This window comes from Pezoporus occidentalis, unplaced genomic scaffold (genome assembly GCF_034315485.1).
Source record: "Pezoporus occidentalis ecotype Australia unplaced genomic scaffold, CSIRO_AGI_Poc_V1 ctg18, whole genome shotgun sequence".
NCBI lineage: Eukaryota > Metazoa > Chordata > Aves > Psittaciformes > Psittacidae > Pezoporus > Pezoporus occidentalis.
Genome location: NW_026913640.1, coordinates 8,587,913 through 8,605,794, shown reverse-complemented (window position 1 = coordinate 8,605,794; position 17,882 = coordinate 8,587,913). Strand labels below are relative to the sequence as shown.

The 17,882-nt window shown below is 42.2% G+C and overlaps 1 protein-coding gene across 5 annotated transcripts in view; it reads right to left on the bottom strand.

Annotated features, from left to right (window-relative positions):
- CRYL1 (crystallin lambda 1) overlaps positions 1–17,882 on the bottom strand; it is a 61,945-nt gene that overhangs the window by 31,392 nt on the left and 12,671 nt on the right. For all 5 annotated transcript variants that reach the window (XM_062615233.1, XM_062615232.1, XM_062615231.1 and 2 more), the window contains 2 exons: positions 11,988–12,114; positions 120–281 (listed from right to left, as the gene is read on the bottom strand). In XM_062615233.1, the coding sequence (XP_062471217.1) occupies positions 120–281; positions 11,988–12,114 (289 nt within the window). The remainder of the gene's footprint in view (positions 1–119; positions 282–11,987; positions 12,115–17,882) is intronic.

Genomic DNA, 17,882 nt, shown 5'->3' with positions numbered 1-17,882 from the left:
GCAGACAAGCACTCCAAATATCCTTTTACATCTCTCGGTCTGCTTGGAAGAGTTTGGGATGCAGTTTAGCTAAACACCTGTACTACTACTACAAAACTAAAACATGACATCATACTTACAGGATGTGACACAATACACTGCTTAACATGTTTAAGGCCAGTGAATAATTTGCTGGGTAAGAGACAAGAGGTTGAACTGCTCAAAATAGCATTGTCACTGACAATAAGATCTAACTGACTGAAAATCTTCTTTTTCAGTTCCAAGTTTTCCGGAGTACATTCCTGGAATAAAAACAAAAATAAGTATTAGAGGTTTTCTAGTTTAGTAGTATTTTTCCAGGTATTCCAGACTTCACTGGTCCCACCATGACACCTAGGAATTCAGCATAAACCACCTATTTTAACTGGCCTAGATATACCTGTGAGCCACCACACAAAAATACTTTCCCACATACAAAGAAATGGAAAGCCCAAGAGTTCACTATAGCAGAAAATGCACCATCACACACCACAGGAGATTCAACACAAAGCAAATCATTCTGCTTTGTCTAAAATACAGACTTTTACTCACACACAGAGATAACACAGTATGAAGGAATAAGACCTGGTCTCCATTTTTTTTTTTTTTTAGGAGAATTTCACAATAGAAGTCAGTGCTCTCTCTCGGACAAGATGGAAGTTAATAAGTATATCTCAAAAGAAAACAAACTTACAACCTCCAGAACTATGGCAAGAGATTCCAAGGCACAGTTCTGGAACCTGCACTGAAACAACCCTCAGTGGCCCTCATGCTTAAAAAGCTTGAATACCTCCATTCATTTGAACACTGGGAAAGATTTCTGAAGTATAATGCCCACTACCAGAACTTCTCACAAAGTTACTGAGCATGTCCAGCTCTGCAGTACCGTATGAAATTCCACATGTATGAACCAAGAGCCATGATCTACAGTCACCAGAATTTCAAGGTTATCCCCTATTGCTACCTGAAGGAGAACATGCAGAAATCCACCAGTCTGGGAACAAGGACATGGGAGAGTAACCACAGTGAATCCCACAATCAACAGGAAAGACTTCAGTCTATGAGATAAAAACCAGGGAATACAGCCAGCATGTTTCTTGGGTTTTTTTGAAGGGTTTAAAAAAATCCAAACGCATCCCAAATTTGTAAAACCTCAGCTTTGCCCATAAAACACACAGAAAATACCTGCTCTTTTGAACTCTAACCTTCTCCCACCTGTCAGTACTTCATTTTGTCCTTCCTGTTATGCTGAACAGCACATGAGGACAGGGAGAAAGGTTATATATTTAATACAATCCAAAAATTTATATTTAATACCTGCAGCTTCAGACTCTGTGGTAGGAATGCCCAGAGCCAGAGTTTTTAACCAGTAAATGGGTTAAAAGTAATTTGAAGTCTTAAAAACTAAGCAAGTTGCATGGAACATTACTAAAAGTTCTATGATGCAGAGATATACAGGGTCATTTAAGAACTCCAGATGGAGCCCAAAGTTAGAGACAGCCTTATCAAAACAAAATGATACTGTGCTTATAATTCCAGGATCCCTGCTTGTTGGTTAAGTTTAAAAAGTTTCTTTCAGTAAAGCCAAAGATGAAGAGAACGCTGCAGATAGTATTCAAACTAATAAAAGAGTTGCTCTGAATAGGTTTGTGAACTTGAAACTCTAAGCCTCCTCTCACATCAGATGATAATCAAAAAGGCAAACTCAAACCTCGTGGAAACTCAAACCTGCAACGGTTACGTAAGGCTTCTGAATGGGCCATTTGCTTTTACTTTCTCATATAGTGTCACAATTGTATTCAGGTTGTTGGACCAGTGCAATAAAGTTTCTGTCCTCAAGCATGCAATTATTTTCCCAGAGACACCAACTCCCTGAAGAACAGGGGGGAAATTAAGCTCTAAACAATCCATTACACAGGAACCTCACTTGCTGTCAGTCATGGAGCCTGGAGCAGTCTGAAGCTATTCTGTTTACCCTGAGAAAGAGAAGATCAAACAGTAAGCAGATAAGATACGGTTTTAAAGCTACCACAGTTTCTCTCAAAGAATCAGTGCAAAAAGGCTGGCATACACCTCTACGCATTTTAAGTGACACACTATATTTCTGTGCCCTTTTTGTAAAGAAGATCATACTTCTTATTTGCAGTGAACAGTACACTTTTGTACCAAGGCCTAAGCACCTGAACAAGGTTGCTGCTAATGGGATTTCCAATTTAAACTTTATTAGACATCTTTTTTAACAGCCTGATCAGAATATGATAGCTGTTAATTTTTAAAACCCACCTTCTGGATGAGTTGTACTGACTTAAAGGCTTAAAGGTAATAGGCATTACACTATTCAAAAAACATTCAGAGAATGCATGTCAGCTACTTGACCAACCTATGAACTCTTAAAGAACTACACAAAGATAAACATGTACTAGACTCTCTCCCTAAAGGACAACACTGATACCCAGACAAGGCAACTGAGGTCTAGTTGCCCCTAATTAAAAAGCTGCACTCATATGACACAACCCCATGAATACCAGTACATGCAAATCTGGGGAGTTTCATCTGTTTAAATACAGTGTTCCTGTGTTTTTGCACAGACCATTCCCACTATTCTATTCGCCATCTGTGCTCCCACATGTGTCCACACTCACCTAAATGCACAACTTCATTTACCTATGTTTAAATGCTGGCATCTACCCAGGTTCTTCCCATCCATGTTCAGGTATGCCAAGGCAGTAACTCACCTGTACCACCTAGGAAAACAATACCCAAAACACCATCTTGCAAAACACCTTCTCCTTACAATAGCAACAGGAATCAGTGCCAAGGCTGCAAATTTATTAGTACTGGAAGGTGAAACAAAGCATGGCTTAGCTGCAATTTTGGGGGTGCTTCTGTAGAACAGCTCCCAGAGTCAAGTGAAAGCAATTCCCCTGTTGTAGAATGAGGATATAGCAGCAGCTTTCAGAGCACCAAACTATCTCACAAGATGGACCCAGACTGTCAGCTCTCCCGCAACTGGAACCACATTATGTCCTGCTTTTTGTTGGAATATAAAGATCTTCACAGGGTTAAGAGACAAAGAGTTCTGAATCTCAGAAAAGCAGCTTTTCTAAAAGTTTTGGTGCCTAATCCTTGTATACAAATACTTTCAATATCTTCTGTAGTTATACTCCACTAGGAAAAACTTCGCAGAAAATACTTCAGGCAGAACTGTTTTATTTTCAATCTATCTATCAAGTCACATTAGAATGTCTTATTTCTAAAACAAAGCCTTATTAATACAGATGTTTATAAATCAGGGACCTGTGGATTTTAAAAAAACATTCAGATTATCTATATAAAGACAGACTAAAAATACCTGAAAAGGAAACTTGGAAATTTAACTACCTGAAGCCTACATTTCAAAGCACTATTACCATAGCTAGAGACTGTACAGTCAAGTACAACTATTTTGCATAATGTTACCACATCCAAATAATAGTAAGATTCTTGCAAAAACCTAGCTGACTTCGAAGAAGTACAGATGCTAAAATGATCTCTACAAATTAAACCCTGCAATTTTACAACCAATTCTGTTCCTCCCAATACTACTGGCAAAGTTGAGCTTACTGAAGTTACCAAAGCAAGATTGCACCTATTTGCTCCACTTACGGATGATGCATAGACGGCTGTGTTTCTGTCATTACCACCATTTTATAGCATCCATGAAGTCAAATTACAATTTAAGCAAAATCCTACTAACAATGTTCACTACTATTGTTCATATTTCACTGCTAATTATTATTTCTATTTAGGCTTTTGTATGGACATGCTAGTTTGGTCTTCTGCAAGTCTGAGGTCTGTATTTCTGTTCTTGAGGACCTAAGATGCACCTTTTATTAAGGAAACCAGAGTTTATTTCTTTTGTATTCCATGTCAGACACTGATGTGCATTCTACGCAGTAAACAAGGGTCACACACATGAAGCCTGGGAACCATATCCCCTGCAACTAAAAAATGTGACATTTTGACTGAAGAGTCTGTGAGTTCAGCTAGTGAAACAAGCAAAGAAACAAAATGGTATTTTTAATATCAGAACAATTTTTTGTTAACCATTATGATTTAGCTCAACTATCTAAAATGTGTTATGCATTGTATAGGTTTCGTAATTTCACCAAAATTCAAAATTATTACGTATTTCAAACGCAAATAGTTGAGTGCATGTATTTTGGACTTTTCCATCACAGTCCCCTCTCAAAATGGTGAAGTAGTTTTAGATGCTTATTGTGAGACACTTTAAAGATGGATGATATATATATATATATATATACCAGTATACCAGGATATACATGAAGACAAAGTGCCAAATAAAAATGCATCATTTCAAACAGCAAGAATAATGGTGGGAAAACACATTTACTTCAGATTCCTTTTAGAAAATTATGTTAATGTCATCTGAGTGTAAAGGCAGGGACAGCAGCGGGCATGAGACATACACACTCTTTCACATTGCTGTAGGGTTTTGGGATGCAGCACAGGCATGTACACACAGCTGCTACTGAAGAAGTCCCCAGGCTATTGCACACCTTTCAGTGCGGTGTCAGCATTTTGATCAGTTAAAATGAGGAAGATTAAAAGAAAAAAACAAAAACCCCAAACATAGAAACAACCAAACAGCACAGACTCTGATAATAGTCATGTTACAGCATGACTAGTACTGGAGCCCCCAGCAGCTACGGTCACAGGGAAAGCAGGGGGAGCACCACAGCAGGGGCACTACAGAAGGGACATGAGGTTAAGTGAGATTTAACCCTGAAACACTTGGAGGTGATGCAGAAACAGAAACCGTATGGGATATACACAAGGGAAAGGAAGCGCATCAGGTTGTTTGCCCCTCTACCCCCTACAGATAATCATTCCACATAGGTGACTACACAACTTCAAGATGGTTTCATGCATATGTCCAAATACCAGCTCTTTAACAAAAATATGTTTGGCAAAAAAAAGATACCTTGGATGTAAACCAACTGTAGTTAGCCCACTGCCAAGGCTGTGTAGCTTGTTTTGAAGACTTTATTTTGAACCTGAACAAGAACTATCCTGTAGGCCAAGGGTAAGAAAGCAGGGTAAGGACAGGAGCTCCCTTAACTGAAAAGCAGAGTAGAAATTGGATAATAATGACAGGGCACCATTATCATTGTTTGACACAAAAAGGTAGAAAGGTACAGGCTTTCTGAAGAGTAGGTACACATGGAAGTAAAATGCTTAACACAGGAAAGCAGGAATTACATCACATAAGGATTTTAGGAACAGGTGAATCTATTTCTGACAGACAATTGTCTAGGTATGACTGATCTTTCCTTGGGGCAGGGGTTGGACTAAGTAACCTCTGAAGTCCCTTCCAGCCTGATTTTGAATAACTCTAGCATGTAGGGCAGCAAAGGTAAAGAGGAACACTCTGATAAAGGTGAGGTTTTCTTATGTGCTGATCTGATGAGGAGCAGAGGACTAGAGGCATGGGGGGTAACGCAACAACAGACAGACATGGGGTGCGGAGTGATGGAACAGAGACAACACCACCCATACCAGTTCACCTCTGATTCATGGGATTTGAACTTGTTTGTATTTCCATTCAAAATACAGTTTTAAAAGTGTCTTGCAGCAAATCTGTAAATGCCTGGCTTTTAGAACAGTGCTAAGTTCATATTCAGAAGAGCTTTAATAGAATTCAAAATCATCAACTAAAGGACAGTAGATAAGTAAGTTACTTCCAACAGTACTTCCAGACTAACCTAATTAAAAAAGAGTAGGGCTTCAAATATAAGGTATTAACTTCTTGGTTGTCTTGAATTTATGCGCAAATACCAGTGTGAAATCTGATGCTTCTTAAAACCTACCTCTTGAGTGACATGAAAGATTGTCTACCACATGATACTGTACAAGTAAATAACACTTTGGTGAGGTGAAATACAGCATTTACATAGAAATATTTTTTACTTCCCTATAGTTCAGAAATATACCCTGTTAAGGAACTGAAGCAATAAAAATATCAAGTTACTGCCACTTTATACTGCTCAGTCTAAATGACTGAATCACAAGTGTGTGTTCAACCATTAGTACAAAATACAAAACAGGATTTAATGAAGTACTAATGAAGTACATTTTCTACAAATCAAACTTGCAGATTTGAAAGTCTTTGGGAGGATTGTGTAGGATTTTGTTTCTTTTTTTTAAAACACACACAAGAAATGAAGGCAACTTTTACTTCATCTAGTATCAGTATCATGCCATGAAGAGATCCATCTCTTTCCATGAGCCTTACAAAACTTTCAAAAGACAGACAAGCTGGTCACGCTGCTACAGAAGGGATGATGATCTGTTCTGTTCCCTTAGGGAAGGGCAACAAGATCTCAGATAGGTTGACTGACATTCACCTCCCAACATCCTTTCTCAAAGGATCAGATCTTTTGTTTTCTTCTACTGTAATTCCATTGATCCTGAAAAATAGGGTAAGTGATCTAGGAAAGGCAATGGGAATAGAATACAGCCTAGAAAGGAACACTGAAAGAGAACCTGAAGCAAGATTAACTGCTGGGCAGGATGGTAATTATGGCAGTGATGACCTCCTGTAACAGGGATCAGCACCATATTCAAGTCTATAATGGTACCACCACCAGTTGCTTTATGCACAGGATAGATGCAAAGTGAATGTTAGAAAGTTTGGAAAGACAAAAGACCATTCAGCAGCAGCACCACAGCAGCAACAGTGGAAAGCTGTTTACCCAAACATCATCTTTCAGTTCAACTTAAACCCTGACTTGGTAAAGTTTTTTTACAGTAAATCTTTGTGATCAGACTATTTCAAACCCTAAAACCAGGAAAAGATTTTTCTCAAAACCTCTGCAAAAACGGCAAGTCAGGTCACATGCTTAAAACTAGCTCCTTCAGAAGCCAAAACATTACTTCTGGTGGCTCAGGTCAGTTTTTAAGACAAGGAGGAAAATAACCAGTCCTAAGGTTATATTTACCCAGTTGAAAGCAAATAGACCCATGTTTGTCCAGTGCCTGGAGCTGACCAGTGACCAGTCCAGAAGAAGCCATGTTACTGCAATGCTTGCACACTCTGCCTTCCAGCAGCTTTGTATTTACAGAGGTATGTCATTAATGCAAGCTTCCAAACCAGAATCTATGAGCTCAGGGCAGCTGAAGACATCTTCACCCACTGCTGTCGGCAGATATTCCCTCATTCCCAGTAGTAAAAACGTTTCTGAAAGCCACCAGGAAAGTAAGATGAAAGCTAGGGGTAGAAACTGGTACCAGACACAGACAAATTTTCATGACAGGAGACACCTATTGTCAAGGCTCCCAAGTCAATCCTGGGCTCCCCTTCTGAGGCACCACCATGGGAAGATACTGTTCTAAGGCAAAACTGTAAACACCTCAAGACCACAAGGTGTAAGTTACAAACTTAATTTCATGCCCTTGCCAGCCTGCTTTGTCCCACGCTACATTATGACTGATGGGTTCAGAGATCACCCCTCAGCTACCTGCTGCAGCCAGCTTTAACCAGCCCAGCCAGGCCTTGCACTCACCAAGGTACACGGCAGCTCAAGTGTCAAGAGTAAGATTTTACCAACAGTTAGTCATCTTATCCTCTGAGAGATAGTAAACATTATTATTCTTTTAGTAAATTGTTCCAAAGCAAAACATTTAAAAATATATGTTTTCATTTTACTAGCATTGTGCCAAGATGTCATACAAGTACTGGACTGATTTCTATTCAGTTTATATTCTTCAGGAACTAGACACACAACCACTCAAATATATTTTTAATAGTGAAAAGAGTACTACTGAGTTTAGTACTCAGTAGTTACATACAGACACAAGACAAAAATCATCATATATTTATGGAGGAAAGTTAAGAACACAGTATTAAGAAACATTTATCTCATCCACAATATTCCCATGCCAGGGACATTAAAATACAAATGCATCTATTAATTTGACGCCATGTGTCTTTATGGAGTTTTCAGCTAACAGAAAAGTTGTTTCAGAATTAAAGCTTATAATGATGCAAGAAGTTTGCAGTGCATGTTCAACTAAATGCTACAGGTTATGCACTTCTAAGTAGCATAAAAAAGCTCTGAGAAGTGAAACTGGGCAAATACTCAGTTTTATAGTAAAAAAAACCCAGATCAATTTCCTTCTGAAGTTGATGCAAAGCACTAATCAAGACAAGTTACTTCATAAAAATGCTCAGGAGAAGGAATATGCACCAAGGTGTACCTTTTTTTAAAGGTTCTTGACATTACTGTTACAAATTTTCCCCTTACTCAATGCTTCTACTTATTTCTCACATCTTTTTCACTTTTATATCTTCACCAATGTAATTTAACAAGTTTCACTTTTTACTACTTCATCTCATTTGTTCTATATTATGTCCCATGAGAATGACATAGAAGGCAACTGTTCACAGAATTCATTCAAGGAGAGCAAATATGAAGGAAATTTTTACAGCTTGAAATGGATTTACTCTACATATGCCAAATTTGAAGAGAAGTTACGGTTTAACAAACTGAAATCCAGGGTAACGAAGTGCAGTTCTCATAGGAGTCTTTAACAAGTTAATCAGTAGGCTGTATCATTCAGCAAGAAAACAAAGTCCTCTATATTCAACTAACAGGAATGCAACTGATGTTTCATTTTTTAAGCAACTAAACATCAGAACACTTGCCCTCATAAATGACAATTAGTTGATTTTGTCCTTCCAGGTTCAAAGCTGCACTAGGCAATGTTTCTGAAGTTTAACACACTTTAGCCACAAAGTAGTATATTCGTTGCTTAAATAATGCTGTGAGCCCAAGAATTAAGATTCTTTCATTTTCTCTTGAGAAGAGGGTGGAAAAGACTAGTTCAAGTAACTTGCCTATTTACATTGTATATTTGATAACACTTTGTATCAAACCAAAATTTGATGTGGTTTGAATTTGATGAGCTGATATGATGACCACCACCAGTGTTTCACAAGTATTTGTTACCCGAGCACAACTACTGCAGCTATTGAGTTTATTTTTATTTCTGTTCTAAACAACTACATGTTGAGATATCAAAAGGGCTAAGGGAACATAAAGTAGTACCAGAAAGCTTGAGTTACCCCAGGTAGACTTGCTATTCAGAGGCCATCAACACAATACTGCTGCCTTCAATACCTGAAGGGAACACAAAGATTCTCCTCAGAGGTCCATGCTGATAGGACGAACGGCAAGAGACTCAAGATGCAATAAGGGAAATTCCAATTAGATACTGGGTAAGAAGTCGCACAATGAGGGTAATCAAACATTGTAACAAGTTACCCAAAGAGACCAGAGCGTTTATACTTGAGAAATATTCAAGGCTCAGCTGCACAAATAGTCCTGCAATGGGTTGGACCAAATGATTTCCACAGATTTCTTCCAACTCAAAATTACTTTGATTCTGAAACATTTGCTCGATGTCTGTTTCATTGATCAGCTGATGGAGAAAGGCAGGAGAGGATGCAGTCCCTGATTTAATCTGAAGTAGCATGCAAGGTCTTATTAAAAAAAACTTACTGCTGAAGTGGCTAATGGGAACAATAGTATACTAAAATTCAGTATGTCTGTTAGAGCAACAGGAACCAATAACTCCATTGCAGCTGTGCTCAGCTTCAAAAGAGGATAGAAAAATAAAAAGTGAGGATGATAAGGAGATGCAAAGTTGGTAGTTAGAAGGATCAGATCCTTACAGGTAGCATAAAAAGTAAAGACACCATATAGACATACCAGGTAGTAAGAAACACTTGAAAGAGCAAAAGAAAACTGGCAGAAGTAAGAGAGTCTTCTGGAAGCAAGAAGGCAGCCTTCACAAAGTTGATATGATACCCAAATGAATGCTGTGATGTAGGATTGTTAATCTGTCAAAATAAGACAAAACAAAGGTGGTGGCACACACACAGACACCCCCACCCCTTCCTGCAATTTACAGGAGGAGTAATAAAATTTCCCCCTTCTTGGACAAGAATGCATAGGAACAAGAGAAGATCAATGTACAGAAGGATCTGGAACTCGAAAATATCCACTGAGCAGTGATTTTTTTACAACTGCTCTGTTTTGCCTTCTAATCCTTGCAGAAAACTGAAGCCTTGGTCTTGGGGCTCCCAGAGTCTATCTCAAATTGGAAGAAGCTGAAGAATTTACAGAACAGAGGAGAGTAGGATAAGGACCAAGGTACTGAAACATGCTTTGATATGGCTGAAATATCAAACACATTAACAATGACAAGAAACTACATACTTGAAGCAAAATTTAATGTACACTATTTCGGTACCAAAGTGCAGAAGAGTGGCAACCGTAACTCAACTTCAGGAAAGATCTCAACAATGAATCTGTAAGCCTTATGTCTATCAAGCAAGTTAAGGGAAAAGGGTAGCACTCAATGAGTTAAATGAGGAAGAATCAAAGCAACTTTTCAGATGGAAGTCCTGACTCAGACCTAACAGAATTCTCTCAAGGAAGCGGCAAGCACAGACACAGGAGTCACATAGCTGATGCAGTTGGTGTGAATACCCAGAAACCTTGCAGCAAAAAATAATAAAAGCTTTCAAGGAAGTCAACTGGTCACATGTGAGATAAAAGGTCCTTTCACAGACAGTAACTGGGAAAGAGAGAGTAAGCACAAGGCAGGAAGAACAGTCGGTTCTTAGGCAGTGGAGAACGCTGACCAGTGTGGTTTTGCAGACATGTTTATTATATCCATTCATAACTGACCTGAAAGTTAGCTCGTAAAATTAAGCTGGTCATCATCACTACAACTGCAAACATTTGCAGAAGGATTTTACAGGACTGAGTGACTAGACAAGGAATTTGCAGATAAATCTCAGTAGACATAGGCGATACCTCTGTGAAAACAATTACATGAACTGACAAGCTCTGAGCTCATTACTAATGAAACAGTAAGATATAGGATAACTGTAGATAGTGTCATGATCTGGAGAAAACGAACACAAAATAGTATACCACTGTAAAAGTCTATAGTGCATTCACACCTTGACTCCTCTGTGAGGTTTTCCACTGTCTCTCACTCCCTCTTGCTCCACTTCAACTTGGGGAGGAAGTAAAACTCTGGAAAACTGTCCTCTTCTAGTTCTTTGTTATTAGGGATGCATTGCTGCTAAGCAGACTGTGAGAATTACAGCTCGAAACAGTATAAATTGTAAATTCTTGCATGCAGCACATATACACATATAGACAGTCAATGGTACAATATGTGGGGGACCACACAGAGTAGAAGATGCCAAGCCTAATGCAAATTCATTCATACCTTATCCCAGACATGGTCCCTGATTCACCTATTCCCTGAACTATGCACATACCAGTGATCATACTAATGGTTAAGCAGCCATAGACTATCAGGTCCACTAATTCAGCTTGTGCCCTGTCCTAATTTTACTTAGCAGCACAGATTCCAGCCCTATACATCAAACCTGTTTTTAATACTCTAAAACGCCGAGATAACTGCTTTTGCCTATACTGCTCCGTTACGTTCAGAGCAGAAGTCACCCCTGAGCTCAGCCATGCTCCCTGCGTTCCCAACCTGGAGATAAAGAAACACATTTTAGTCCCAGCACTAGGGTGTGTGCTGATCCCTAAGAGATAATCAATCCCCAGCAATCTCCTGCTTACCTCCCCCTCACTTTCATCTTTCTAACAGGTGCAGTCTTTGTTACGCATGGAGGTCAGCAATTCTCTCTCAGTTTAGCTGCCAGCCTCTTCTAACATAACCCAGAAGAAACTTGCACTGACTCCAGTAGGAAAGTGGCATGAACTCTCATGTCAAAATACTGGGTTCGAAAGAACTTTAACAAGCACAACTATCCTTGTGGGGTCAGGATGTTAAACTCTCCACTGCCCACTACTACACAACAGCACAGCTCTTGATCATCTTTCTAAACTGCCAGGAGTTGTCAAACCTTTGCTTACCTGAATGAAAGTAGCACCCTCTACTGCTGCCTTCAGGTCTGTACAGACGCTAATGAGAGCCAACTGCTGCTCCACACTCAAAGATCCTTTCAGGAATCCTGACTCTTCCAGGTCTTTCATTTGTTTGCTGGCAAAAACAAACACACATTTAAGTACTTGATCACTGTTAAACCACCGTTAATTTTTTAAAAAGCTTCTTAAAAAAATCAGTAATACTATGCTATTTGACACTGCATATATTTAATCTCAAAAATATAAATGTTAATTTCAGTCATTTTTCTTTGCTCTCTTCAAGCACAGGCAGCTCTAAGATCTACCCCTAGACCATGCCTGTCACCACCTCAAACTTGTTTTCACTGGTGAAAGATCAGCAAGAATTTTTCTACTCATATTTAATGCCAAGAGAGGTCCCTTTAATACACCTCATCTAGTTTTACAAACAGGTTTCTTTCATTATGAAGCCTTGCTGCAGGAACACTGTCTGACTGTACAGAAAGAAATACATTCCATACATCCAAAAGTCCTTCCTAAGAAATCCATACCACTATATGGGTATTGACTACAGAGCAAGTGTCAAAAATTTCAGGTAGTTACTAGAGTGGCCAAAGCTCGAAATGAATGTTCAAGTACACACCATTGCTGGGGTGGACATGCCACCTTCTCAAAGTCTCTACAGTTTGAAATCCTCCAACGTCCAGAGCAAGCAAGCTATTTTCAAAACTGTTAAAAGTCACCTAGAGGAGTAATTTCCATAGAAATTGAAGCGGGATTAAACTGTTAGATCACAATCAACCTAAAACTATTCAATGTAGCCATTATCATGGTTAATTCTGCCAGTTACCTCAAGCCAGAATTCCTCTGAGCCTTTGGTTATTATTCAGCAAAAATTGTTCATCCTGAAGAGACGAGGAGGAAATTGAGCTAATGATTAACAGCAGGAGAAAAATTAAATAATCCTTTCTTCTCCCTAACAACCTAGTTCTGAAGTGTTGGCTATTTCTGGATGCCTTTTTATGTGATAAATAAATTGAACCTGCCATAATTGGCAGGTGGCCAAGCTGTAGGAAACAGAGAAGCTGTACAGTCTGGAAACTGTATTTTGTACCACAGAAATCACTGAATACAAAAACAGCCTGTGAACCATCACATATATGTTTCTTAAGTGACTGTGGCACACACAAGAGTCTTCATTAGGGGCTTTACAGAACAGTATGTGTTATTTATAGAGGCCCAGATGATCTCCACTACCAGCCACATCCACCCAGGCCCCTCCACATACCCAGCAGTAACACTGGATCAATTTTTGTACCTAGGAGGCTGGAACCCATGTTTGTCACCATCTACAGTAGCCAGACACCTTCCTTAGTCCTTCAGAAGCAGGACAGGCAGCCAGTCAGAGGGTCAGGATAATGTCAGTCCCAGGGTCAGGATAACATCAGCCCCATACCGCTTCTCCAGTCCAGCTCCAACACTTACAGCCTGGGGCAGCATTTCCTCACCCCTTGTCAATGACAGGGCTGCAGCCACCAGCAATCCTGAACACACCAGGCAGGGAGCAACTGGAGCCCAGTTCTCAGTCGCTTTATGAAATTGTATGAGGTTTCATCTATATTTATCAATTCCTGAGGTGAGCAGCTGCAGAGATGACGCCTTCAACCCCGGAGCGGGGGGAAGCTCAGCGTTCAGGAGCCTCAATTCAAAGCGGCGAGAGCCACCGAGGGAGCCTCAAGGACTCCTCAGGCCTTGCCCAGGAACCGGCAGCTCCGCTGAGGCGAGCGGGCACTCGCAGGGGACGGTGCCAGGAGGGACGGCCCCGCCCTGAGAGGGTAAAAACCCGCCCCAGGGAGCGAGGGAACAGGGCGAGTCACGTCAGTCAGGGCGTGGAGGGGCCACGGCACTTTGCGCGGGCAGGCGGGCGCTCCCCTGGTGACCAGGGCCCGGTCCGGGGGCTCTGCTCTGGCTGCCCCGGCGGTGGCAGCGTCGGCACCAGACAGAGCCGATGAGAGGGGAGGCTGCAGCGCAGAGCTCGGGGTGCAGAGAGGAGAGTGCCTGCACTGGTCTGGTGAGGGGAGGGTGCACAATGGGCAGGGCTGCACTCGGTGCTCCCTGGTGGAGGTCCTCCTGCAGCAGGGGCTGAGCTGCGGGACGCTGTCAATAGGCTGCGAGATGTCAGGGAAGCTGAGAGGAAGCAGCACTGCTTGCTCCAGGCCCAAACTGTGCAGGGGCCACAAGCGGCCACTGTAGCTCATGGAGGAAAGAAGGGCATTAACCCGGGAAGCTGGGAAGTAGTAACAGGAAAAAAAAAAAAGGAGGAAGAGGACAATTAAAAGCAAGGGGCTTCCTCCTAAATCTGACATCCACACCCAGAACCGCTTTGCAGTTCTGCAGGGGGCTAAGGAGGAAACACACACCTCACCATATGAACAGCCAGCTCATGCACCAGTAAAGAGGATCACTAGTGGTGCCACCAGTAAAAAGCAGCCATAGTAGTCATAGTAGACATAGTAGTAGAGGACTCTACTTTAAAAGGCACAGAGGCACCTGTTGGCCTGACCCAGTCTCAAGGGAGGTGTGTTGCCTAACAGGGGCTTGGATCAGGGATGTTGCTGAGAGGCTGCGTGGCTTAGTAAGTCCCACTGACTATTACCCACTTCTATTGATCCATGTGGGTGCTAGCGACACAGATAACAGTAGCTCAGAGAACATTAAGGACTACAGAGCCCTGGGAGAGATGATTAGGGGCTCTGGAGCTCAGACAATCTTTTCATCAATTCTCCAGGATAAAGGGGAGTACCTTAAAAAGCCTAGACAGATTTGGCAAGTTAATAAATGGTTATAACAGTGGTGCTGTAATCATGGGTTTGGGTATTTAGAACATGGGACTCTATTTGGGAGGCCAGGTTTACTGGAGACTGGCGGAGGTGGACAAGCTGTTTTGGTAGGAGGCTTGCCAGACTGGTCAAGAAGGCTTTAAACTAGATGTGTTGGGGGAGGGGGACATCATTCCAGTCAGTTGCCAGCACCTATAATAAATGCTTGGAGTGATGCAGAGCTATTTCAGCTGTTCCAGCCAATGAGTCAGCTTCACCTGGAGCTCAGCTCAGATGCCTCTATACAAATGCCCATAGTATGGGGAATAAACGAGGAATTAGAGATGTGTGCATGTCTACAGGGATATGATATAATTGGTAGCACAGAAATATAGTGGGATGGCTCCTGTGACTGAAGTGTTGGAACGGAAGGTTTCCTCTTTAGGAAAGACAAGCCTGGCAGATGGGGAGGGGGACTTGCTATTTATCAGTAACAGGCTGGAGAGTATGGAACTCTGGGGACCGGTGATCAGTTAACAGAGAATTTGTGGGTCAGGGTCAAAGGGAGAACAGCAATGGGGGACATTATTGTGGGGATCTGTTACAGACTGCCTGATCAAGACTATATGGATGAAGCGCTCGATAGGAGCAGCATCATTCTTGCAGGCCTTGTCCTCATGGAGGACTTCAACCACCCTGATATCTATTGGAGGGATGGTACAGCCTGTGACAAACAATCCAGGAGGTTCCTCAATTGTGTGGAAGACAACTTCCTCTTGCAAATAATAGAGGAGCCAACAAGGAGAGGTACCATGCTTGACCTCGTGCTCACCAACAGGGAGGGTCTGGTTGGAAATGTGATACTCCAGGGCAGCCTTGGCTGTAGTGATCATGAGATGGTCGAGTTCAGGACCTCCTCAGGACAGTGAGAAGAGTGTGCAGCAAGCTCACTGCCCTGGACTTCAAGAGAGCAGACTTTGGCCTCTTCAGGAACCTGCTTAGGAAGGTTCCATGGGATATAGCCCTAGAGGGCAGGCTGACCCAAGACTGTTGGTTGATATTCAAGAATCACCTGCTCCAAGCTCAGGAGTGTTGCATCCCGGCTAGAAGGAAGTGTAGCAGGAGGGCCAGGAGACCTCCTTGGATGGATAAGGAGCTGCTGAGGAAACTCAGAGGGAAAAAAAGAGGCTTATAAAAGGTGGAAGCAAGGACAAGGACAGGCGGCCTGGGAAGGATACAATGATGTTGTCCAGGAAGCCAGAGACCAGTTAAGAAAGCTAAGACCCAGTTACAATTAAATTTGGCAAGGGATGTGAAAGAACAGGAAGGGATTCTACAGGTATGTAGCAAATAAAAGACAGACTGGGGACAACATGGGCCCCTTCCGGAAGCTATCAGGAGAACTAGCTACATAGGATTTGGAGAAGGCTGAGGTTTTTAATGACTTCTGTGCTTCAGTCTTCACTGGCAAAGGCTCTGACCACACCACCCAAGTCTTAGAAGAGGGAGGCAGGGACTGTGAGAATGAACACCTTAGGCCCACTGTAGGAGAGGATCTGGTTAAAGACCATCTTAAGAACCTGAATGTGCACAAGTCCATGGAACCTGATGAAATCCATCTGCGGGTCCTGAAGGAGCTGGCAAATGAAGTTGCTAAGCCATTGTCTGTCATATTTGAAAAATCATGGCAGTCAGTTGAAGTTCCTGATGACTGGAAATAGGGAGATATAACCCCTATTTTCAAGAAGGGAAAATGGATGACCCAGGGTACTACGGACCAGTCAGTCTCACCTCTGTGACTTGCAAAATCTTGGAGCAAATTCTCCTGGAAGGCATGCTAAGGCACATGAAAAACAAGTTGCTTGGTGACAGGCAGCATGGCTTCACTAAGGGGAAATCCTGCCTGACCCATTTGCTGGCCTTCTGTGGAACTGATGGACAGGGGTAGAGCAGTTGATGTCATCTACCTGGACTTGTGCAAAGTGTTCGACACTGTCCCACACGATATCCTTGTCTCTAAATTGGAGAGACATCAATTTGATAGATGGACCAGTCGGTGGATAAAGAACTGGCTGGATGGCAGCTCAGTGTCCAGCTGGAGACCAGTAACGAGTGGTGTCCCTTAAGGGATCAGTGTTGGGACCGGTCTTGTTGAACATCTTTGTTACTGACATGGACAGTGGGATTGAGTGCGCCCTCAGCAAGTTTGCTGATGACACCAAGCTGTGTGGTTCAGTTGACACGCTGGAGGGAAAGAATACGATCCAGAGGGACCTTGACACGCTTATGAGGTGGGCTGATGCCAACCTCATGAAGTTTAAGCAAGCCAAGTGCAGCAAGGTTCTGCACCTGTGCTGGGGCAATCCCAGACACAGATACAGGTTGCGCACAGAAGAGATTCAGAGCAGTCCTGTGGAGAAGGACTTGGGGGTGTTGGTCGATGAGAAAATGAACATGAGCCGGCTTCAGTGTGCACTTGCAGCCCAGAAAGCTAACTATATCCTGGGCTGCATCAGATGGAGTGTGACCAGCAGGTTGAAAGAGGCGATCATGCCCCTCTACTCTACTCTCGTAAGACCTCACTTGGAGTATTGTGTACAGTTCTGCTGTCCTCAGCTTAAGAAGGACATGGAACTGTTGGAACAAGTCCAGAAGGGGGCCATGATAGGCTGAGAAAGTTGGGGCTGTTCAGCCTGGAGAAGAGAAGGCTGTGTGGAGACCTCATAGCAGCCTTCCAGTATCTGAAGTGGGCCTATAGGGATGCTGGGGAGGGACTCTTCATTAGGAACTGTAGTGGTAGGACAAGGGGTAACGGGCTAAAACTTAAACAGGGGAAGTTTAGATTGGATATAAGGAAGAAGTTCTTTACTGTGAGAGTGGTGAGGCACTGGATTGGGTTGCCCAAGGAAGTTGTGAATGCTCCATCCCTGGCAGTGTTCAAACCCAAGCTGGACAGAGCCTTGGGTGACATAGTTTAGTGGGAGATGTCCCTGCCCATGCCAGGGGGGTTGGAAGTCGATGATCTTAAGATCATTTCCAACCCTAACTATTCTATGATTCTAAGATTCTGTATTATTCAAGCAGC